The 24093-nt window shown below is 44.9% G+C and overlaps 1 protein-coding gene across 5 annotated transcripts in view; it reads right to left on the bottom strand.

Annotated features, from left to right (window-relative positions):
• CADPS (calcium dependent secretion activator) overlaps positions 1–24093 on the bottom strand; it is a 404679-nt gene that overhangs the window by 291729 nt on the left and 88857 nt on the right. For all 5 annotated transcript variants that reach the window (XM_050957618.1, XM_050957616.1, XM_050957617.1 and 2 more), the window contains exon 3: positions 714–1046. In XM_050957618.1, the coding sequence (XP_050813575.1) occupies positions 714–1046 (333 nt within the window). The remainder of the gene's footprint in view (positions 1–713; positions 1047–24093) is intronic.

Here is a 24093-nt window from a genome sequence, read left to right on the forward strand (position 1 = left end):
AATGGTCAGTGAACCTCAAAGGGTTCATAGATTCCAAAGCCAGAAGGAAGCACTGTGATCATGTAGTCTGGCCTCTGGCAGAACACAGACAGAGCCCTGCCTCAAAATCATTCCTAGAGCAAATTCTCACACTGAGGAACAAAGAGCTGCCTGAGCTCAAATTTAAAGCCTACAAGCATGATCTCCTTCCAATTCCATTTGTTTCTCCTCTTATCTCACCTCCCTCCATACCCCACCATGCATTCCCACCCCCTCTTCACCACCCACTGTCCCTTTACACACAGGCAGAGGGACTGAGAAAGGGGGAAGAATGGAGTGGAAGCCCAGAGACCCTTACCTGCCCAGCCAGTGGTACCACAAGCAGCAAGGATTAGGTAGTAAATCCTGTCTCCCTTAACTCCTGGAGTGGTCCCACTGGGGTCAGGCATGAGTGAGAGCAGTAGGATTTGGTTATTGCTTAGCCTTATGAGCTTCACAACAGTGCACAGGTCACAGACAATCCAGCACAATCTCAACAAGCAAGTTTGTGTAAAATGTTCACCCCTTGTGCATCTGAAATTCAAATACTAATATGATTTCCTATAGGATGCACTGATGTGTGCTTCTCCTCCATACTGGCAAGCTGGCAGCATAAAGGCAAAGATAATGACAGCAAAATGATGCATAAGGTACCATCAAAGACTAGATCCCCTGAGATGGGGAGGGACCCTTACCTGACACGCATTGTAAAGCAGCTGATGCTCAAACTTCTTAATTCCCAAGATGTTCTGGAACATTTCGTACAGCTGTTCCTTGCTGAGGATCAGCTCTGAGGCAGCACTGGCAGTCATCCTGGCCTGCTGTTTGCGTGGATCCTCTTCGCCGCGGTAAATAGTGTCGAATTTTGCCATCCAAGAGCTGAGAACCGTTTCCTTGCTGAGGCCGTCGATCTCAGGCAGGCTGCGCACCCTCTTCTCAATGTGCTTCTTGAAAACTTCTCGAGAGTCATTTGCAGAACAACCCCCGCTCTGCACCATCCGGGCCACCCGATCGCTTTTCAGAAACACCTGCAAGGAGAGAGAGAGAGGAAGGGGGGGGGGGAAGTGACTCCATTTTGTAGTCACCAATTACTGTAAAGTATCATTTAAACCCGGTTTGTCTATATGAAGCTCTGCAGGCCCCGAAGCGAACTTATTTATACACTACTTTCCAATTCCCCATGCAGCAGTCAAGCACTGCTGGACTAGAAAGGTCATGTTTGGACTTCAAGATGTAACGAAGCCAGACCACTAAGCAAAAGCATTTTGATGTAATCAGGACTGCACCTCATGTCATAGTCACGTTGCATCAAATACCTAAATACCGCTCAGTATGCAGGAGCATATTTTAGTTCTAGCTACTGTTGTGACAAAAGAACTATTGTGTACTTACCGTCCTCCAACCACATTCCAGTGTAAACCTGGACTAACTCCACTGAAATCAGTGGAGTGAGGCTGTTTACATCAGTCTAACAAGTTGCCAGTCATCTGACACTCCACAATGAGAGCAGCGGTTTCGAGCTGCTCAGAAGTTTGGAATATTAGAACAATGCTAGGAAGAAGGGTAGATCAGTTGGCAGGTGAAGCAGTCAAAACGCGCAGGATAAAATTTGTCTGCTGCATGGCTCTGAAATGTATCACTGGGCTAGATCCTGGCCATACAGGGCCAGATCCCTCAGCTGGTGTAAAAAGAAAGAAAAAAAGTCCATGGAGCAATGCTGATCTGCACTAGCTGGTCCACGTGGGGTTTGTGTGTGCATGTGCACTGCCACACCTTTGCTCTCTCCCTTGACTTCTATGGGGTTACTCTGGGATAACACCGATGGAAGAAGCTGCCTTAAAATCTTAATATGATCCTTGCTATTTGGCTCCTTTAACCAGTAAGTATTTAAATGTAATTTTAAATACATGGCAATAACCTGGCAGCTAACAGAGAAGCATCATGGGGCTGGAATGCTGCTGGGATACAACAGAGCTCCTGCACCCTGATCCTTCCATCCATTAGTACAATCTCAACATGCAAGCTGGGCACCAAACTCCCCTTCCGAGCCCTAGCCCCAGAACAGAAAGGCCTCCACAGATTGCACACAGCAGGGAACTGTGAACTGTTGCGACAATTTTTTAATTAAGATCTATGATTCCAGAGACAGGACACTACTTCAGAGCTGGCCACTTGGTTGAATCCATAGCAGTAGGTAAGGGCTAGCAACCTATCTAACTGTTTCACATTCTCATGCTTCACAGTGGGCTTTGTTTCATCTGCTGTATGAGCATGCAGAGGGCAGGCAATAAAGATGAATAGTGTTTGGTGCTGTGACAGCCACTACATTAAAAATATCTCTTCACACTCTTCCATTCCTAGGCATGCCCTGTCAGCACTGACCCCTTCCCCACAGAGATGGGAGAGATTAAAGGATGAAGGAAAAGAATCCATCCAGGAGAGAGAATTGCTCACACAGATCCCTCCCTTGGGGAGAAACAATACATCTCCATCTTCGAAGGTGCGTGAGGTGACGGTATTCACCCTAGAGAGCGATGGCTGAACTGAAAATTGCTGGAAGCTTTGAGATCTCACTAACAGATGACAGAGCTGGAATGGACAGCTCTGAAATCTCCATAGCGTTAGTCTGAGTTCCAGCCTCGGCCCCTGAAGTTGGCTGTCGTCCCATATCCGGCACGACAAAGTTCCGTTCAACACACTTTCCAGGCTCTCACTGGTTCAGGTTTTTAAATGGCTGCCGACTGTAATGATACAAGTTTACCTGCAGTTTGTTATTCAGCGACTCTCCTGCGCAGCTAACAAGTGAGTATTCCCCAATAAAGAGGGGAGACAAAGCTGCAACTCAAGCTGGGTGTAAGTTTGTAGGTGTAGATCCTATAATAAACCCAACTTGGTTTAAGACAGACTTTGATTCCATACATCATGACATCAACTTATCCTTCTGTCTGAAGGAAGTGGCAGATGCCCACAGTAGGCTACTGAACTGAGGCAGACCTCAGCAGCAGGCTGTCCTGCTGAGATAGCAAGAGAGACAGGATTCTGCATCATGGAGATGAACTATTTATGTAAAGGTAGTTGTGCTTCAAGAATGCCTTCTCAAATAAATAATGCATTGGCAAAAGAGTCTCCAGAAGCTCTCATATGCTGAGATTTTATCCCCCCTACTTAGACCATAAGCAACATTGCAGTAGTGTGGTCAAACCAAGGGGGAAAACAGAGCAAAAGATGGGGGGAAAGCTTCTGATCTTTGTAAACCAATGGTTAACTCAGAGACATCTCATATCATCAAGATAAATTAAAATAAAAAAGTAGCATATTCTACAGCTATAGTCAGAAAAGGGCAAATTTGTTCCTGCTGTAACTCCATGGGCAGCATGCGACTCCTCCATTTGGGGAGATGGTGTGCATCTGGACCGGGACCCTGCTCCGAAACCCGCCCCCACTCAGCCTACTGCCCCAGAAGCCTGCCCCTGCTCTGCCCAACCCCTTTCCACTCCCCTCCCAGAGGCCCCCCATGACCATGCCTCTTCACACCCTCCCCGAGGTCCCCTCAATCACATGCACACCTCATCACCCTCTCCTTCCCCCCCCATGCCTCTTCACCCCGTTTGCCTGCCCACCAGCCAGCTGAGCCATCCAGCTGCTCATGTGCTTCTTTGCCCCTACCCACCTGCCCTTCGGCTGGCTGCTCACACTTACCTCTTCACCCCCTCCCACGAAGGAGGAGAAGAGGATGAGGCTGGTGGGGAGGCTTGACTTCCCCTGGCCTCTTATACCCACTGCCTACGTGTAACTCCATTGAACCAGAGGCTGTTACACCCAGGGTGCATTTTGATTCAGCCTTGTGAGTCTCATGTTGTAAAGAGATTATTGCCCAGCACAAGATATGCTGGGGCAGGGGGGTAAGATAAAAAGAGCGGACCAGATATTAGGTGAGAATATTCTCCCTGCTACAAGAAAGGGTCAAGACAACGCAGGCCATGGAGAGCAGGAAATGCTGCATGAACAGCAATGTAGGGGACACAGGGAAAGAGTGACTCCTTTCCGCCTTCCCAAACGAGAGCGAATCTGTGCCTGCCTGGAGAGTACAAACGGTTGTTTTATTCATGACGCAGAGGATGACAGGAGTACAGCCCAGTGGAGGAAGCTGTGCAGGCGGGGTTGGGGTGGGGGGATAGCAATGAGCTCTCAATAATTAAAGACCTCAGGGATGACCTGAGGACATGGCAGGTTTTTACACCACTCCACTGTGTTTCAAGTGTGGCATTCAGAGCATCCCCAGCCGTTTGATGGGCTTATGTTCTCAGATGCATCTGTCAGGGAAGGGAGATGGGCTTTAGTCCATAAAGAGCACAGTGCTTGTCACGGGTGTGCAAATGCTCGGGAGAGAGAGACAGAGAGCCTGCTCCCTCCCTACAAACGTGCTGAGACCAGGCCGGACTCTGATCCCAGAGTTACTCATGTCCAGGGCATGCTCACAAACCCTTTTCAAGCTTTGCCTTTTTCAGCTGGGTAACATCAGCAGCAGGGTGAAAGGGGACTTGGAAATTCATCCTCTGGTGTTCCTGAAATGGCACTGATTCTGCACTGAAAGTTCGCCAGTGGCCACTTTGACTTTTACTTATACAGCCTGTTTGTGAATGGTAAGAGCATTTATCTTGTGGTGAGTTAGCTAAGGGCAGACACGCAGTGTGACCTTCTCCTCACTGGTGAAATGAGGTTACATTTATTGCTCATTCCAATTAACACAATGACAGTTTTTAGGCAACCCTCAGAGCCAGGGGAACTAAATGCCACTTAGAAAAAGCAGCAATTCAAGAGCTTTGGCCAGCACAGATTTGTGATCCGCTGGTCCAGGCAGGAGGTAATCCATAAACATCATCGGGTTGGAGGTCCTGGACATCAGAAAATGATGAACACAGCAAGTGAGGCAGAGAAGGGAACTGGGGAGATACGAAGAGAGGCTGACATAATTGCAATGGAAAATTGGTTTGTCATGAAGACTGTGCATCTTTCTTTGGGAAATAAGTCATGTACTCAGAGGGCTCTGGGATGTCCAGTATGAATAGTGCAGGCTAAGAAAGAATTACCGTTGCAAAGTTCTAATGGGTGTATGTGTGTCAGTGTTTATTAAAAGAAAACCAAATACCTCTTTCACTATGAAGTCAGCCATTCCTCTTGGTATGTCTATTGACAAAGCCTAGGCCTTATATGGATCAGTTATAACTCTCAGTCTCTCGGTCAGCTACTGAGCAGATGAAGGGAAGTAGCAAAAATGAGATGAAGGTTTTCAGCTGGTTAATACATTAAAGGTCATGAGTATTCGAACAGTGCAACAAAACACCCATTAAACCAATTCCTGTGTAAAATGGCCATTTACAGTATGACTTAAATCCAGGCTTTCAGTTTTATGATTAACAATGGAAAAAGGTAATGGGTGTAAGTGCAGATGTAATCAGGTACCTGGATGTCTAAATGGCAGCAGCTGTGCCTGGTCAGCATTACCGGGTCAGAACTACATGGTGTCCAGGAAACAGCCAGGCCAGAAGGGCTCACACCTGTTCATGAAGAAGTGTTTTTATTGAGGGGATACAGAAGTGTGATGCATTTGAAGCAAGTCCCGTCTGCCAACTGCACATGTGTAATCCCAGGGTACGTCTTCACTAACCGCCGTATCGGCGGGTAGCAATCGATTGCTCGGGAATGGATATATCGCATCTCATCTAGACGTGATACATCAATCCCCGAACGCGCTTATATCGATTCCGTAACTCCACCAACCCGAACAGAGTTGCGGAATCGACAGGGGGAGCCGCGGACATTGATCCCACGCCGTGAGGATGGTGAGTAAATTCGATCTTAGATACTTCGACTTCAGCTACGTTATTCATGTAGCTGAAGTTGCGTATCTAAGATCAATTTTCCCCCATAGTGTAGACCAGCCCCTAGTGACTGCTGTGGGAGTTGCAGCATGAGCTGGGTGATTAGGCTTCAGCCCTTTGTTCCACTGCAGGATCCTTGCGACTGAAAACATTTTGAACAAAGAATCCTGTGAACAGGAGAAAGGACAAGAAAGTCTTGCATGCTATGTTCAAAAAGTCTGATCTCTACTCTACCGAGTATCTATGCTAAGGTGGGCTGAGCAGGGTGCGGCTAGGTTGTAAAAAGCCGGTCAGCTAAAAGGGAATGGCTCCCTGCACTGCTATTAGTGGAAGTCTGCTTGTCCCAGTGGCGTTGGCAATACTTCTACAGCATTACAGCTGTTTTGCAACTCCCCCGGCGCAGCCTGCGCAGTTCACTAGACTTTTCATCTGATGGCAGTGCTGTAGAGATTAGCATTAATCAATCTGGTATAGTAGAAAAAAAACAAACCTCTTTCTTCATAAAATTATTGCTCACATATGCCCAAGTCGAATGACGGAAGAGACCATCGCCAATTCCACGCAACCAGAACAAGGAAATCAAACAGCCCGCGGGCTCCCCACATTTAATCTGTTCCCCTTTCATTCTCCGATGACAGAATGTTGGTAAGGGGACAAAATGCAGAGAACAGAGTAAGCTACATGTTAACACTGCATAGGAATGTTCAGAGGAATCTTTCAAACCTGGAATACCGATTATGTCTGTGTTGGGATTGTCAGTAATAACGTTTCCAGATTGACTAAAAAAAGTTTCGCCCACACCCAAAGCAAATCCTGTGATTCTTCAGGCTATCCAACCACGGTGTTGGGTATACGGATTTCTAATGCATAAATAACAAGAGTACTTGTGGCACTTAAGAGACTAACAAATACTTGTTCTTTTTGTGGACACAGACTAACACGGCTGCTACTCTGAAACTAATGCATAAATGTAAACTAAAGGGACATTCAAGAGAAATGATTGTGGGAAATAGGCAGCAATACAGAATAGTCTCTAGATAAAAATATACAAAAAGAACAGTGGATTAGTCAGCTGGTCTGATTTATCCACCATCCTCCTCTCTCTATTGAAAACCACCTCGTTTGTGTTTGTCATAAACAAGCTCCTCACTCTGCTCCTTAATAAAAGGACTGGAAGGAAGCAGGACAACAGTTCACTGGTCCTGCAATCTTGTTACTCTGCTGTGCCACCCTTCCTTTATATTAAGGGTATGTCTGCACGGCAGCTGGGAGGTATGACTGCATCTTTGATCTAGCTTTGAACCAATAGCAGTGAAGCCATGGCAGCGTGGGATGTGTACACACCCAGGATCATGTGTGGCTAGGGCCAGATGGCTTGTGAATGTCTACACAAGCTGCAATCACACCTCCTGGTTGCTGTATAGACATACCCTACATTTCCACTGGACAAACACCTGCTTCCCCAAGGGAGCCAACCCCACATTGTTCATTTGGAGATGGCTTAGTCTGGGTGCAATGTTTAACTGCAGTTTGTAGACAGCAATAAAGACACCAAGAGAAGATGCAGTGGAGGAGCTCAAGAGGTAGAAAGAACCACATGGCAGAGGGCTTGTGCTTGGCACACGCTGCTTGGAAGAGGTGTTAATGGCCTGTCAATCAGCTGTTGCAGGCAAAGGTGATCACAGACCTCCTTGAAGGACATGCCTGCATTACGCACTCAATTGATGCTCTTTGCGTAGTAACAACAGCTGCAGTCAAAGGCGAGCAAGCAGCACATGGTGCCATTGGGCCAGGCAATGCTGCCCAGAGAGGTGCGTGGAGCTAACCAAAAGGGCAATACCTCCTCCTGGAGCACCCCATGGTGCAGGGAGCCTGCCTGCTGCATCACCCCATCAGAAGATCCAATATGTGCCTCCCTAGATCTGCTGGTATGAGCAGAGGAGGCAGACTGGAACCATTTCTACATACCTCCCTTTGGGTGGCTTGCACCCTAAGGTGTGTGGGCAAGGGACATGGCCATGGTCCCCGATTTGGAGGCACACAGTAGAGGGAGCAAAGGGCTTTCCTCCCAACTTATTGGTACCTGGCCTTACCCTCAGGGCACACTGGATATTAAAGCACCAACCTTTGAATCCAGGAGGGAGTATGGTGCTTAATGGTTTTTGGGGTCTATACTTTCCAACTCCCTGCTAAGAGCCAGGCACATGAGCCAGGAACCAAACACAATCAGGGAAGCAGCATGGTCCAGTGGACTGAAACTCAGACATAGGGTCTATTCCCAGCTCTGATACTGGATGACCACAGACAACTCACTGCCCCTCTGTGCTTCAGTTTCCCCGATGGTAAAACAAGGAGGCAGTGCCATAGGAACTGCTAGTTATTGTCCCTGGTGTAAACTCCAAACACAGATTTCCATTTAAAGGCTACGAAACGTAAAAGGAACAGACACAGTGGCCATTCAGTGCGTTGAGAAAGGTGATCTGATTCAAGGTACCTATGACATTGCTTTTGAGTTCAGTTTGGGTTAGATGCAGAGTACCCTGATGATGTCATAGCCGGGGAAAAGCACACACAGCCATGTTACAGTTTCTCTGGCTCTTCCATAAAAGTTACAGCCTTTTTTTCATTTGCTCAAAGTCTCCAGACTGCCCTTGAGCATAAACAGCAGTTACATTTTTAATTAATTTTCAGATTTTTAATGCGAGGCGGTGAGCATAGTTTGACATTTGAAGTAACACAGAACTCAAGTGCGCTGTTTCACTGAGGAATGTAAAAAAATCTGTCCCCCTCCCCCATTTTTTTTTTAAATTTAGGGCACTCTCACCTTATATACAATAAACTTCCTATTGGACCTTGACAACAGTGAGTTTGGATACAAGCTGAATTGATGGGAATCTAGTCCCTCTGAGGTACAAATCTCACTTGGAGTTGCAGCTAGCAAGAGATGTTAAGAGTAACAAGAAGGGTTTCTTCAGGTATGTTAGCAACAAGAAGAAACTGAAGGAAAGTATGGGCTCCTTACTGAATGAGAGAGGCAACCTAGTGACAGAGGATGTGGAAGAAGCTAATGTACTCAGTGCTTTTTTTGCCTCTGTTTTCACGAACAAGGTCAGCTCCCAGACTGCTGCACTGAGCAGCACAGCATGTGGACGTGGTGACCAGCGCTCTGCGGAGAAAGAAGTGGTTCGAGACTATTTAGAAAAGCTGGATAAGCATAAATCCATGATACATGATAAATCCATGGGGACAGATGCGTTGCATCCGAGGGTGCTAAAAGAGTTGGCAGATGTGATTGTAGACCACTGGCCATTATCTTTGAAAACTCATGGCAATCGGGGGAAGTCCCAGATGACTGGAAAAAGGATAATGTAGAGCCCATCTTTAAAAAAGGGAAGGAGGAGGATCTGGGGAATTACCGGCCAGTCAGCCTCATCTCAGTCCCTGGAAAAATCTTGGAGCAGGTCCTCAAGGAATCATTTCTGAAGCACTTAGAGGAGAGGGAAGTGATTAGGAACAGTCAGCATGGATTCATCAAGGGCAAATCACGCCTGACTAACCAAATTGCCTTCTATGAGGAGATAACTGGCTCTGTGGATGAGCGGAAAGCAGTGGATGTGTTATTCCTTGACTTTTGCAAAGCTTTTGATATGGTCTCCCACAGTATTTTTGCCAGCAAGTTAAAGACGTATGGGCTGGATGAATGGACTATAAGGTGGATAGAAAGCTGGCTAGATTGTCAGGCTCAACGGGTAGTGATCAATGGCTCCATGTCTAGTTGGCAGCCGGTATCAAGCGGAGTGCCCCAATGGTTGGTCCTGGGGTCAGTTTTGTTCAATATGTTCATTAATGATCCAGAGGATGGCGTGGACTGCACTCTCGGCAAGTTTGCGGATGACACTAAACTGGGAGGAGTGGTAGACACGCTGGACGGTAGGGATAGGATACAGAGGGACCTAGACAAATTAGAGGATTGGGCCAAAAAGAAACCTGATGAGGTTCAACAGGACAAGTGCAGAGTTCTGCACTTAGGACGAAAGAATCCCATGCACTGCTACAAACTAGGGCAGCAGTGCTGCAGAAAAGGACCTACGGGTTACAGTGGACGAGAAGCTGGATATGAGTCGATGGTGTGCCCTTGTTGCCAAGAAGTCTAATGGCATTTTGGGCTGTATAAGTAGGGGCATTGCCAGCAGATCGAGGGATGTGATCCTCCTCCTCTATTTGACATTGGTGAGGCCTCATCTGGAGTACTGTGTCCAGTTTTGGGCCCCACACTACAAGAAGGATGTGGAAAAATTGGAGGGCAACAAAAATGATTAGGGGACTGGAGCACATGACTTACGAGGAGAGGCTGGGGGAACTGGGATTGTTTAGTCTGCAGAAGAGAAGAATGAGGGGGGATTTGACAGCTGCTTTCAACTACCTGAAAGGGGGTTCCAAAGAGGATGGATCTAGACTGTTCTCAGTGGTAGCAGATGACAGAACAAGGAGTAATGGTCTCAGGTTGCAGTGGGGGAGGTTTAGGCTGGATATTAGGAAAAACTTTTTCACTAGGAGGGTGGTGAAGCACTGGAATGGGTTACCTAGGGAGGTGGTGGAATCTCCTTCTGTAGAAGTTTTTAAGGTCAGGCTTGACAAAACCCTGGCTGGGATGATTTAGTTGGGGATTGGTCCTGCTTTGAGCAGGGGGTTGGACTAGATGACTTCCTGAGGTCCCTTCCAACTCTGGTATTCTATGATTCTACTATGATCCAGATCCTCAAAGGATTGTGGCTCAGTATCTCTGAAGATGTGGGTCTAGATGTCTTTTTCAGACATCATGAAATACAGGCTAGTTTTGTATATTAAGAAGGTGCCTGTCAACTTTCAAACAAAGAATATCCCAGCCATCCAGTTTATTTTAGGATCCAGTTCCAAGGCAACCTGAATATTAAGAATGCATTTTGTACACTTCTGGCAGATTCCATTGTATTCCAGTCTGGGGCTTACCAAGGCACATTACGGTGTGGAAACTACATTCAAAGGTTTGAATCATATTTTCTGCTGTACTCACTGAGGCTGTTAACAAAAATATAGCAAGCAGATTTGACAGTGAATTGAAAGTGACATGCATCATTCGATTAGAATTCTTCTTTACATGGTTCATAAGTTTTGAATGTAACCTTCATAAATTCTTTAGTATCAGTGAGTTTTGTGTTGCTCAGTTAGCTATTTGATAAATACATCCTGCATGTAAAGGACTGACTTGTGTGCTGGATATCCCTGCACTAGTTTCCTCACTCCCAGTCAATGCTTCACAGCTCCTACATGCCATGAGATCAGCCTTCTGCAAATCTTGACCAAACCATGAGTAAAGCGATGTAAAAAAAATTGGAATTTGTACCTCACAGGCAATTTTTCTATTTCAACCTTTTTTTTTCACCCTAATTTGGGTGAAAACAAAAACTAAAGTATTGAAATTTTTTGCATAACAAAATTCTGAAAAATTGCAGCATGGAGATGTCGAGACATTTTGTTTCAAGTCAGTTTGACATTCAACTGCATCTACCCCAGGTGTCAGAGAGGTGCTTGCCTGGCAGACTGGTAAGCAGCAATAACCCAAGAGGTCTGGGCATCATTGCATTAACCCTACCTGAAAGGGGTACCAGTGATAAGATTTTGGGGGGGGAGTGTGTGGAAAACCTCTTTCCTAGGTACACTTCTCATCTGCCCTGTTAGTCAGGATGGCCAGAGGGAGGAACTGCCTTCCTTTGTAGGAAAAATAGACAGCGAATTACCTGGATAAACAAGAGATTTTTTGTACAGAAGGTTAAAACCTGCAGTACCAGAAAACAGCAATAGATTATGTGAAATGTAGAAGAAGTCCATAACAGGTTCTTTGCTCTCACTTTAGCAGTAAGGCCGCATCAGTGGAACCCATGTGGGTGCCTATCTGCAAAGGAACAAAGGGGTTTTAGTTCTATAAGTTTTGTTCAAGCGTTTGCTGGAAGTTAAATTATTAGAAGCTAAAAAATACATTTTTATATAGGGCACAAGTACAGTAGATTCCACTTAATAGCAGCCTCAATATTAACAATTTCTAGTTAATAGCAACATTTTGCTGGGAACCAATCCTGTCCCATTGACTTTAATGGGAAAAGGATTCAGATATCGGCAACTGCATGCCACTTACTGAAAAGTTGTTTTGGATGAAAAGCCCCACGTGCAGGCATATTTGCACAGATGCCGTCAGGGAAGGAAGTGTTGGAGGTGCCTTCCCTGGTTGCAGCCCTGCCAACCTGCCTGCAGCTAGTGCTCGGCTTGTCCCAGTGCTTCATTCCAGAGCTGCAGCCCCACAAACCTGCCTGCACACAGGGACACAGGACTTGCAGACGGGCTGTGGGAAGAGCAGTAGCAAGGACGGGGGATGATGCAGTCTGGATTCCAGAGCTGCATGGTATTTCTCCTGCGCTCTCTATGGCTGCAGAAAGGGAAGGAAGTGCTGGGACGTGCTGAGCCGAGAGTGCAGGGAGAGGTACCATACAGCTCCATTGGCCCCTACTCTCTGCAGAAAGCTCAAACATCTAGACTGCAGTCCCCTCCCCAATGCTGCCCTGCCAGCAGGCAGGTTTGCATGGCTGCAGGCAGGAGAGGCATAACCCTGGGCTTCTTCCCCCAGCTTCAGCCTCACAAGCCTGCCTTCTCCTTATTAGCAACTGCAGGATAATGGCAACCTTTTGAAGGCAAATGAGGAGCTGCTAATAAGCAAAATCTACTGTATGTAGAAGCTGGTCAGAACAAGAGTTCAACAAAGAAGTGGAGAGAAACTGCAAATAACTTCACAGCATCTTCCCCCTTCATATCCCCCCCCAGCTGGGTTTAAATAGTCCATTTTTTCCCCTCACAGTCAGTCCCATCTAAGTAAATCAGTTAAGTATGTCTTAAATCCCACTGCCATCTTGGAAACATTCTCTTCAAGAGCACGTGTTCGATGAAGCAGTGATAAACTGGCAATCCCCTGGCAATACTCTTTTAGATGAGGGATGAAAATTAGTCTCTGCTTCCTACCTGCCTAGAGAAAAGAGACAAGCTGGGACCATTAGAGCAATTCAGCGAAGCTAAACCAGGGATGAATTATGTGTTTTCCCGCACAACAGCAGTTGCTGCCCTTTGCTAGCATGTGTGAGAGTTTAAATTCTCTTCCAGGTTTTACCATTGAATTTTTCTGCACTCTCACAATTTATAAACCAGTCTAGATCTTCACCTTTTATGGTGAATAGCTCGGAGAGAGAAAGATGATTGGCAGGAAGGCTGACAAAAATAAATGACACTGCTCAGATAAATCTATCCCCCTTCTGACAAGTCCTTCTTCCCTTCGGAGGAAGGGTATGAAAGTCTGTGTTAAGAGCTGCGCAAAGAAAGCCATTTGCAGTGCACAAGAAGTTTCAGTGGTCCTCCAAAAGCTATGACCAGAGCTGTATGTTCCAGCTAATCTAACTATTTACATACATAGAGACAGAAAACTCCTGTAACAGTACCCAGATACCATTTATTCAGGATGAAAATGTGAAATTCTTGCCAATAATCCAAAATTTACCTGAATAATCACTCAAACTCCAGCAAGAGCAGACTGACTGCCCAGTTACAGTGATATTCCTCAGAAAGCACTACATTTACTGTACATTGTGGCATGTGCACTTGCTTACAATTCATTTCCAGCAGCAACTCAGGGTTTTCTAGGGTTAGAGGGTCTCTCTCCGTGCATTTACCTTGACATATTTGATCTGCCTACATCCTTGAATTAACAGCCCTCATGGGTACAGAGGTTGGACAATACAAACACTCCCAGCTTTGCATCATTATGTATTTTGACACAACTATTCACATAAATTCTGCGTGTGGATGTAAATATGTGAAGCTAGAATCATATGGAATTGTGCCCTGGTTTATTGCTAGACTGAAATGTACAAAGCGAGGTTATAAAGACATTCACTGTGCTAAATGGCAACATGTCAACAACTAGATTTAATGGTGATTAGTCCTACTAAGTAATTAGTACAGTGAAGACTATTCATTACCAAATCTAGTTAATTGCCAAAATATTACTTCTCTTTAAAAAGGAACATAATTAGAGAAGTATGTTTCTTAATTATGATTTATGGCCTTGGAATTGTGCAAGTGATATGCATTAAATGTTTGAATGTTATTGGGTGAACTCATCCCCAGTTTCACATGAATTCTTTTATTGCCTTCCAACTGCTTTTGATCATTTGAAAACTGGAAAACACAACCCTATTATCCAATACACATTAGCTGAAAGGATGTGATATGGTCGCTGAGTTTTAAGGCAATTTTCAACTCTTCATTTAATACAACAGAAGACTCAAAATTGTATCTCTCAGACTAAATCCAAGTCATTTTTGTAATCTACTCAAAATAACTGATGTCAACCCCATTGAGTAGTTTTCGGTTTCTTAGAGACTACATATAAATGTGTTCTGAAATGCAACAGAGTAACCAGTTAGAAAGCTCATTGCATGGAAAACACTTTGGATCAACCAGGTCAGCCACATCATACTGTTTACTATTACATTAATTGGACTCCTAATCAATAATTGTGCCACTAGATCATTGTGAGGCGACTGGGCAACATAGAAACAACTGAGCTATTAAACCCATGTAAGATCAAACTAACTTTCTTGGGAAGTATCTGTGGAAACTTGCATCCATCAAGGCAATTTCAAGCATTCAGAGAAATATAAAAACACAGCAATCCTCATTAGAGAATCTTACATATTTTCCTGGAAAAGCGAGGATGGTTTCTGAAAAGGAAAAAAGGAAGATGGATGCATGTTACATTCATCTTCTGATCAGCCCACTTTACACTTTAAGTGTAACTGATAAAGCAGTGTAACCTGCATTGTTCTGATATTCCCTGAGAGTCTGTACCTATGCCATTGAATTCTATGGGAATTTTGCCACTGATTTTCAGTAAAAGGCCATTAGTGTGAATAAGAAGTAACTTTCGCTCAGAGGAGCAGGGAGGAGGGTGTGGCTGGGGAAAATAAATAAGTGAACATTTTGTAGGCTATATGATAAGACAGATTTAGTGAGTATCCCTGCTACACCCACACCTCATGTCCCCTCAGCATGTAAAGTACACTCCTTTAGGCAAAAGGAGAATCAGGCCTGATGAGAGCAGCAGGAGATGATGGATTTGCTTGATGTAAAACCAGTGCGAGATGAGATTCAGGCCCAGTCACCACGCCTACAGGCTGCCAAACTGAAGCCATTTCCATAGATCTGTCTCTTACTAAATTTCTGACACCTGCTCTACATCTGAAAATTAGATCAGCCTGGCTACAGTGGTAAGGCTGTGAAAAATTTTATGCCCCGTACAATGTAGTTAGATTGACCTAACCCTCATTGTAGATGAGCTTGGTCAATGGAATGCCACCACTTGGAGAGGTGGATTAACTACATTGATGGAAAACCCCCTTCCATTGATGTAGGAAGCATCTGCACTACAGTGGCATAGCTGTAGCAGTGCCACTATATAACAGACATATCTTGAACTAACAAAAAACAAACAGTTCTGGCCCTAAATTCTCCTATAGGCTGGTCTCCCTGGAGGACTACATTTCCCATAAGGCAATGGGCTGATTGGCCTTTGATTGAGCTGTGTGGTGAATCAAGGGAGTCGCATGGATCTATGTGCATTATGAGAGACAGTCAGGCCAGGGAGCCTGGCTCATAGAGGAGAATGGAGGCATCAGGCTCCAAACCACATCTCAGAGTCATGTGACTCCCAAGATGCACTACGTATCTCAGTTGGAGAGATATCAGCAGATTGGTGTATGGAAATATAGTCTTTGACTCATAGACTCATAGACTCATAGACTCTAGGACTGGAAGGGACCTCAAGAGGTCATCGAGTCCAGTCCCCTGCCATCATGGCAGGACCAAATACTGTCTAGACCATCCCTGATAGACATTTATCTAACCTACTCTTAAATATCTCCAGAGATGGAGATTCCACAACTTCCCTAGGCAATCTATTCCAGTGTTTAACTACCCTGACAGTTAGGAACTTTTTCCTAATGTCCAACCTAAATCTCCCTTGCTGCAGTTTAAGCCCATTGCTTCTTGTTCTATCATTGGAGGCTAAGGTGAACAAGTTTTCTCCCTCCTCCTGATGACACCCTTTTAGATACCTGAAAACTGCTATCATGTCCCCTCTCAGTCTCCTCTTTTCCAAACTAAACAAACCCAATTCCTTCAGCCTTCCTTCATAGGTCATGTTCTCAAGACCTTTAATCATTCTTGTTGCTCTTCTCTGGACCCTCTCCAATTTCTCCACATCTTTCTTGAAATGCGATGCCCAGAACTGGACACAATACTCCAGTTGAGGACTAACCAGCGCAGAGTAAAGCGGAAGAATGACTTCTCGTGTCTTGTTTACAACACACCTGTTAATGCATCCCAGAATCACGTTTGCTTTTTTTGCAACAGTATCACACTGTTGACTCATATTAAGCTTGTGGTCCACTATGACCCCTAGATCTCTTTCTGCCATACTCCTTCCTAGACAGTCTCCTCCCATTCTGTATGTGTGAAACTGATTGTTCCTTCCTAAGTGGAGCACTTTGCATTTATCTTTATTGAACTTCATCCTGTTTACCTCAGACCATTTCTCCAACTTGTCCAGATCATTTTGAATTTTGACCCTGTCCTCCAAAGCAGTTGCAATCCCTCCCAGTTTGGTATCATCTGCAAACTTAATAAGCGTACTTTCTATGCCAACATCTAAATCGTTGATGAAGATATTGAACAGAACCGGTCCCAAAACAGAACCCTGCGGAACCCCACTTGTTATACCTTTCCAGCAGGATTGGGAGCCATTAACAACTACTCTCTGAGTACGGTTATCCAGCCAGTTATGCACCCACCTTATAGTAGCCCCATCTAAATTGTACTTTCCTAGCTTATCTATAAGAATGTCATGCGAGACTGTATCAAATGCCTTACTGAAGTCTAGATATATCACATCCACCGCTTCTCCCTTATCCACAAGGCTCGTTATCCTATCAAAGAATGTTATCAGATTAGTTTGACATGATTTGTTCTTTACAAATCCATGCTGGCTATTCCCTATCACCTTACCACCTTCCAAGTGTTTGCAGATGATTTCTTTGATTACCTGCTCCATTATCTTCCCTGGCACAGAAGTTAAACTAACTGGTCTGTAGTTTCCTGGGTTGTTTTTATTTCCCTTTTTATAGATGGGCACTATATTTGCCCCCTTCCAGTCTTCTGGAATCTCCCCCGTCTCCCATGATTTCCCAAAGATAATAGCTAGAGGCTCAGATACCTCTTCTATTAACTCCTTCAGTATTCTAGGATGCATTTCATCAGGCCCTGGTGACTTGCAGGCATCTAACTTTTCTAAGTGATTTTTTACTTGCTCTTTGCTTATTTTCTCTTCTAAATCTACCCTCTTCCCGTAAGCATTCACTATACTAGACATTCCTTCAGACTTCTCAGTGAAGACCGAAACAAAGAAGTCATTAAGCATCTCTGCCATTTCCAAGTCTCCCGTTACTGTTACCCCCTCCTCATTGAGCAGTGGGCCTACCCTGTCCTTAGTCTTCCTCTTGCTTCGAATGTATTGATAAAAAGTCTTCTTGTTTCCCTTTATTCCCATAGCTAGTTTGAGTTCATTTTGTGCCTTTGCTTTTCTAATCTTGCCTCTGCATTCCTGTGTTATTTGCCTATATTCATCCTTCGTGATCTGACCTAGTTTCCATTTTTTATATGACGCCTTTTTATTTTGTAGGTCACGCAAGATCTCAAGGGTAAGCCAAGGTGGTCTTTTGCCACATTTTCTATCTTTCCTAACCATTGGAATAACTTGCTTTTGGGCCCTTAATAGCGTCCCTTTGAAAAACTGCCAACTTTCCTCAGTTGTTTTTCCCCTCAGTCTTAATTCCCATGGGACCTTGCCTTGCCTTGCCTTGAGACACCGAAGACAACGGGCAGGGCCGTCCTTCGGCGTACAAAGCCAGGGACTAATAAATTTGGGGCACCACCTCCGGGATGGGACAGCAAGCAGGTAAGAGCGGTCAGGTCGTAGAGCTGAATCAGGCGGCACAGTGGCGCACTCCGAAGGAGGGTACTGCTGGGGTCTCTGGGAAGGGGCGGGGGAAACTCACCTGTGTGACTGTCTCCCCGCCGCCGTGAGGCGAGGGGGCAGGGTGGCACCAGCTCTGGCAGTATCCTTTTGCTGCCCCAGCATAACGCACATTCTTCTTCTCCTCCCCTCGCAAAGTGGAGCCCTCCCCCGCCCGCCAGCGCTGAGCCCCTCTGTGGAGTGGCCGACCCTCCCGCCTCCAGCAGGGCTAGGTGGGGTGCAGATGCTCAGGCTGGCTGGCTGCGTGCCGAGGAACTGACTTACTTCCTCAGCAGCCAGCCTGAGCGCCTCCGTTCCGAGTGACCACACGGGCTAGAATGTGCAAAGGTGGCTGGGCTGGGGAGTGTCTCACGCCCGGCAGGTGTGGCAGTGGTCCACCTCATGGCCTCATGGGTCCCCCATTCCTGAGATGCTGCACTTCACCGTGGTGCTGGCAGCAGTGCCCAATGGTGTGACCTGACCTGAAGATTTGCTGCTGCTGCTGTTGCCACTCCGCACCCCAAGAGATGGATTTTGGGGTCCCGTGGCTTTCCACCTATTTCCTCCTTTACTGCAGCTGTTGGACCAGAAGGCTGGGGGTGAGCCAACCATGAAAGCAGGACTGTGTTGCCATTGATCAGCTTCAAGCATTTTTTTTTTCAACCTTATGTTTTGTGCAGGGTTCAAAATGGACCGGTTTTTCCTTTTTTTGCCAGAGTCTTGGTGGCATTTTAAATACCTTTATCAAAATCGTGTTAGATTGTCATTTTACAGCTTTGTTTGCCAAAAATGCTTGCTAACAATCCTGAATCCAATTTTTATTTATATATAAATAAATAAATATATATATTGATATATATATAAAATCAATATCTTAGCCAAAACCAGAAAATTAAGTTGTTGATAATTATTTGTGACAGGTTCGGTATAGGGGAAGGAGTGGGCTAGTTTTTATCAGAGAAACAAAGAATTTTGACAGGCTTTCCTATAGTCATGGTACTGCTAAATAGAGTCCTTGAACAACTGTAAGAGGCTTAGCTCCTTACCAGTGTAGAGAGTCACCATATGTTGTACTAAGATTCTCTTGCTTCTTTTTTCCAGTAAGTCAGTATAGTTTTTGCCAGCCCAGAGGTTGGGCAGCCAATGTCTTAAGTTTTCACAATGTTTTGTCCAACTTTCATCAAGTATATGCCTGGTTAATAAACGTTAAAAAGGCAAGGGAGACTTCCTTGGGAAGGATCTGTGCCACAGATTATGCTAGATGTGTGAAAATGTCAGTTTTTGATGGAACTTTAGAGGCAGTGATTTATCATGTACTTATAGACTCATAGACTCATAGGTCAGAAGGGACCAATCTGATCATCTAGTCTGACCTCCTGCACAAGGCAGGCCACAGAACCCCACCCATCCAATTTTATACAACCCCTATCCCAGGACCGAGTTATTGAAATCCTCAAAAATGGTTTGAAGACCTCAAGCTGCAGAGACACCACCAGCAAGCGACCCGTGCCCCACGCTGCAGGGGAAGGCGAAAAACCTCCAGGGCACCTGCCAATCTGCCCTGGAGGAAAATTCCTTCCCGACCCCAAATATGGCGATCAGCTAAACCCTGAGCATGTGGGCAAGAGTCACCAGCCAGCACCCAAGAAGGAGTTCTCTGCAGCAACTCAGTACCCATCGCATGCAACATCTCCCCGCAGACCATTGAGCAGACCTGTCTGGTGGTAATTCAAGATCAATTGCCCAAATTAACGATCCTATCATAACATCCCCTCCATATACTTATCAAGCTTTGTCTTAAAGCCAGGAAAGTCTTTTGCCCCTACTACTTCCCTCGGAAGGCTATTCCAGAACTTCACTCCCCTAATGGTCAGAAACCTTCGTCTAATTTCAAGTCTAAACTTCCTAATATCCAGTTTATACCCATTCGTCCTCGTGCCTACATTAGTACTAAACTTAAATAATTCCTCTCCCTCCCTAACGTTAACCCCCTTGATATATTTATATAGGGCGAGCATATCCCCCCTCAGCCTTCTTTTGGCCAGGCTAAACAAGCCAAGCTCTTTGAGTCTCCTTTCATAAGGCAGTTTTTCCATTCCTCGGATCATCCTCGTAGCCCGTCTCTGAACCTGTTCCAGTTTGAATTCATCCTTCTTGAACATGGGACACCAGAACTGCACACAGTATTCCAGATGGGGTCTCACCAACGCCGTATACAACGGTACTAACACCTCCTTATCCTTGCAGGAAATACCCCGCCTGATGCATCCCAAAATCGCATTTGCTTTTTTAACAGCCGTATCACATTGGCGACTCATAGTCATCCTGCTATCAACCAGTACCCCAAGGTCCTTCTCTTCCTCCGTCGCTTCCAACTGATGCGCCCCCAACGTATATCCAAAATTCTTATTATTAATTCCTAAATGCATGACCTTGCACTTTTCACTATTGTATTTCATCCTATTTCTATTACTCCAGTTTACAAGGTGGTTCAGATCTTCTTGAATAGTATCCCTGTCCTTCTCCGTGTTAGCAATACCCCCCAGCTTCGTGTCATCCGCGAACTTTATTAGCACATTCCCGCTCTTTGTGCCAAGGTCAGTAATAAAAAGGTTAAATAAGATCGGTCCCAAAACCGATCCTTGAGGGACTCCACTGGTGACCTCCTTCCAGTCCGACAGTTCACCTTTCAATACGACCCTCTGGAGTCTCCCCTTTAACCAGTTCCTTATCCACCTTACAACTTTCATATTCACTCCCAGCTTTTCCAATTTAACTAACAGCTCCCCGTGCGGAACCGTGTCGAACGCCTTACTGAAATCTAGGTAAATTATATCTACCGCATTTCCTTTATCTAAGTAATCCGTCACCTTCTCAAAGAAGGAGATCAGATTGGTTTGGCACGATCTACCTTTAGTAAATCCGTGTTGCAATTCGTCCCAATTACCATTGACCTCTATGTCCTTAACTACTTTCTCTCTTAAAATTTTTTCCAAGACCTTACATACTACAGACGTCAAGCTAACAGGCCTATAATTACCCGGATCACTCTTTTTCCCTTTCTTAAAAATAGGAACTACATTAGCAATCCTCCAGTCATACGGCACAACACCCGAGATTATCGATTGCTTAAAAATTCTCGCTAACGGGCTCGCAATTTCACGCGCCAGTTCCTTTAATATCCTCGGGTGGAGATTGTCCGGGCCCTCCGACTTCGACCCATCGAGCTGTTCAAGTACGGCCTCTACCTCAGTTGCAGTAATATCCACTTCCATATCCACATTCCCGTTTATCATCCCTCCATCATCGCAAGGTTCCTCACTAGTCTTATTAAAAACCGAGGCAAAGTACTTGTTTAGATGTTGGGCCATGCCTAGGTTATCCTTAACCTCCATTCCATCCTCAGTGTATAGCGGCCCCACTTCTTCTTTCTTTGTTTTCTTCTTGTTTATGTGGCTATAGAACCTTTTACTATTGGTTTTGATTCCCTTTGCAAGTTCCAGTTCAATGCGGCTTTTAGCCTTCCTCACTTTATCCCTACATGTTCTGACCTCAGCAAGGTAGCTTTCTTTACTGATCCTGCCTTCCTTCCACTCCCTGTAAGCTTTCTGCTTTTGTCTAATCCCCTCTCTGAGTTGCTTGCTCATCCAGTTTGGCCTGCAACTCCTGCCCATGGTTCTTTTCCCCTTTCTCGGGATGCAGGCTTCCGACAGTCTCCGCAGCTGTGACTTAAAGTAATTCCAGGCCTCCTCCACATTTAAATCCACTAATTCCTCCGTCCAATCCACTTCCCTAACTAATTTCCTTAACTCTTTAAAATTAGCCCTCGAGAAGTCAAAAACCCTAATCGCAGATCTACATTTGTTTATCCTTCCATCTAGTTTGAACTGAATCAGCTCATGATCACTCGAACCAAGGTTGTCCCCTACCACCATTTCTTCTACGAGGTCCTCACTGCTCACCAACACCAAGTCTAAAATGGCATCCCCTCTCGTAGGTGCTTCAACTACTTGATGAAGAAATCCATCCGCTATCACATCCAGAAAAATCTGACCCCTATTATTCGTGCAAGTACTCGTCCTCCAGTCTATATCCGGGAAGTTGAAGTCCCCCATAATCACACATTTCCCCTTTGTGTTTACTTCATTAAAGACATTAAAGAGGTCTCTATCCATATTCCAATCCGATCCCGGCGGTCTGTAGCACACCCCAAGCACTATCTCAGGGGAAGCTCTAGTTGCTTTTTTACCCAGCGTGATTTTTGCCCAGACGGACTCCGTCTTATCCATTCCATCGCATCTTATTTCGTTACATTTAATTTCATCATTGATGTACAAGGCTACTCCCCCACCTTTGCCTTTCTTCCTGTCTTTTCTGAACAGCACATAGCCTTCAATACCCGTGCTCCAGTCATGAGTACTATTCCACCAGGTTTCGGTAATCCCTATAATATACGGCTTCACTTCCTGCACGAGTAACTCCAGTTCCTCCATCTTGTTACCTAGGCTCCTCGCATTAGTGTACAAACCTTTTAATTTTCGGTGTTTGGCGTCAGTGACATTCTTTCCCCCGTCGTGCACAAACTGTCTGCCACCAGCATCACCCGTTACTCTGGTTTCTACTCCACTATTCCTCCTTGGATCAAATCTTGGGGCCGCAAGGGTGTCCCCGCTCACTTTGTTTACTTCCCTCTCCAGGTTATGTTCTGGCGTGGAGATCTCCCGAACATTTCCCAACCATCTCCCCCAACTACCAACCATCTCCCCCAACTGGCAGTGCCCCAAATGTGCTGCTACTGCTAATGTCCTTCCAAACAAAAATAAGGCACAATTTAAGGACTGGACAATGTTAAGGTCAGATGTATGAACAGGGAGAGCTTAGAGGTGTGTGGCAACACAAATATCTCAAAAGAATATTTTTTTCTGAATAAGCTCTTGATGGAAAGGAGTGGCTCTTCAGGCAGTCGTGCTGCTAGCATACTATTCTGATATCTTAGTCAAGATCGCAAGTGATCAGAAGTTACCATCATCTGATTACTCAGTTGCCTATGTAAAATGAACTGGTGATGGAAGTTCAGCATCATAACTGACATTGTTTATCAGAAAGGATGAGTAACAAAACCTGGAGAGGGTCCTTCTGTAACAAGGACACATTCGGTTGGAAAAAGAAATTAGCTTGTCTCTGTCCATGCTGCTCTAATTTTAGTGGATAGGACTTCTGTAACATTTCTGTCCTATCTTAATCTAGTTGACATGATTCGGTGTTGGCTTCATTTTGGTCACTTTATGCTTTACCTAGGAATAAAACTAGGGTCCTATTTTCCCAGCTTATTAAACTGGATAATGCCATTGAGCTATTTACAGTATAAGGTTGATATAGAGTTGTAACATTAAGACTGATGCCACTACATATTTAAAACTAAAAAGTGACTTTGTAAAAATGACATGGGTTTCCAACTCTCTTGTGTCTCAGTCAGGGTGGAGCGCCTTTGAGGTGTTTCCACACTAGCTCAAGGTCACAGACTCATGGCTATCCTATATTACTTATTTTAAATAATATTTCTGATAATCTGACAATAATTTAAACAGTTATTTCTTTAAAAAGATATCTTTATAAATTATGTCATAGCAAAAACAACTTTGTGGGTCACAAAAAAGAAAATGGAAAGATAAAATAGAATTAGCTATACCAGCAAAGACAAGTTCTATACTTAGTTTGTACATCATGAAAACAACAAAGTTTATCAAGTTCATCAAGTAAGTGCTGAAGAAAATTTGCATGCAGATGAAGCACAAGAAACTCAACAAAATAGGGAACAATCACTTGAAACAGCTGCAGACACAAAACAAGAAATTACAACAGTTGAAACTACTAGCGTGGGATATTGACGCATGGTCACAATCTTTAAACAATGAATTACGCGCCATTATACTTGAGAAAGGCCCTATTAGAATAGAAGGTCTTGAATATCCTAAAGACATTAGAGGTAGGAAAAATCACAGAAAACTATTACCACAAAATACTTTCTAACAGTGAAATTGTTAA

This window comes from Gopherus flavomarginatus, chromosome 6 (genome assembly GCF_025201925.1).
Source record: "Gopherus flavomarginatus isolate rGopFla2 chromosome 6, rGopFla2.mat.asm, whole genome shotgun sequence".
In the NCBI taxonomy this organism is placed as follows: Eukaryota; Metazoa; Chordata; order Testudines; family Testudinidae; genus Gopherus; species Gopherus flavomarginatus.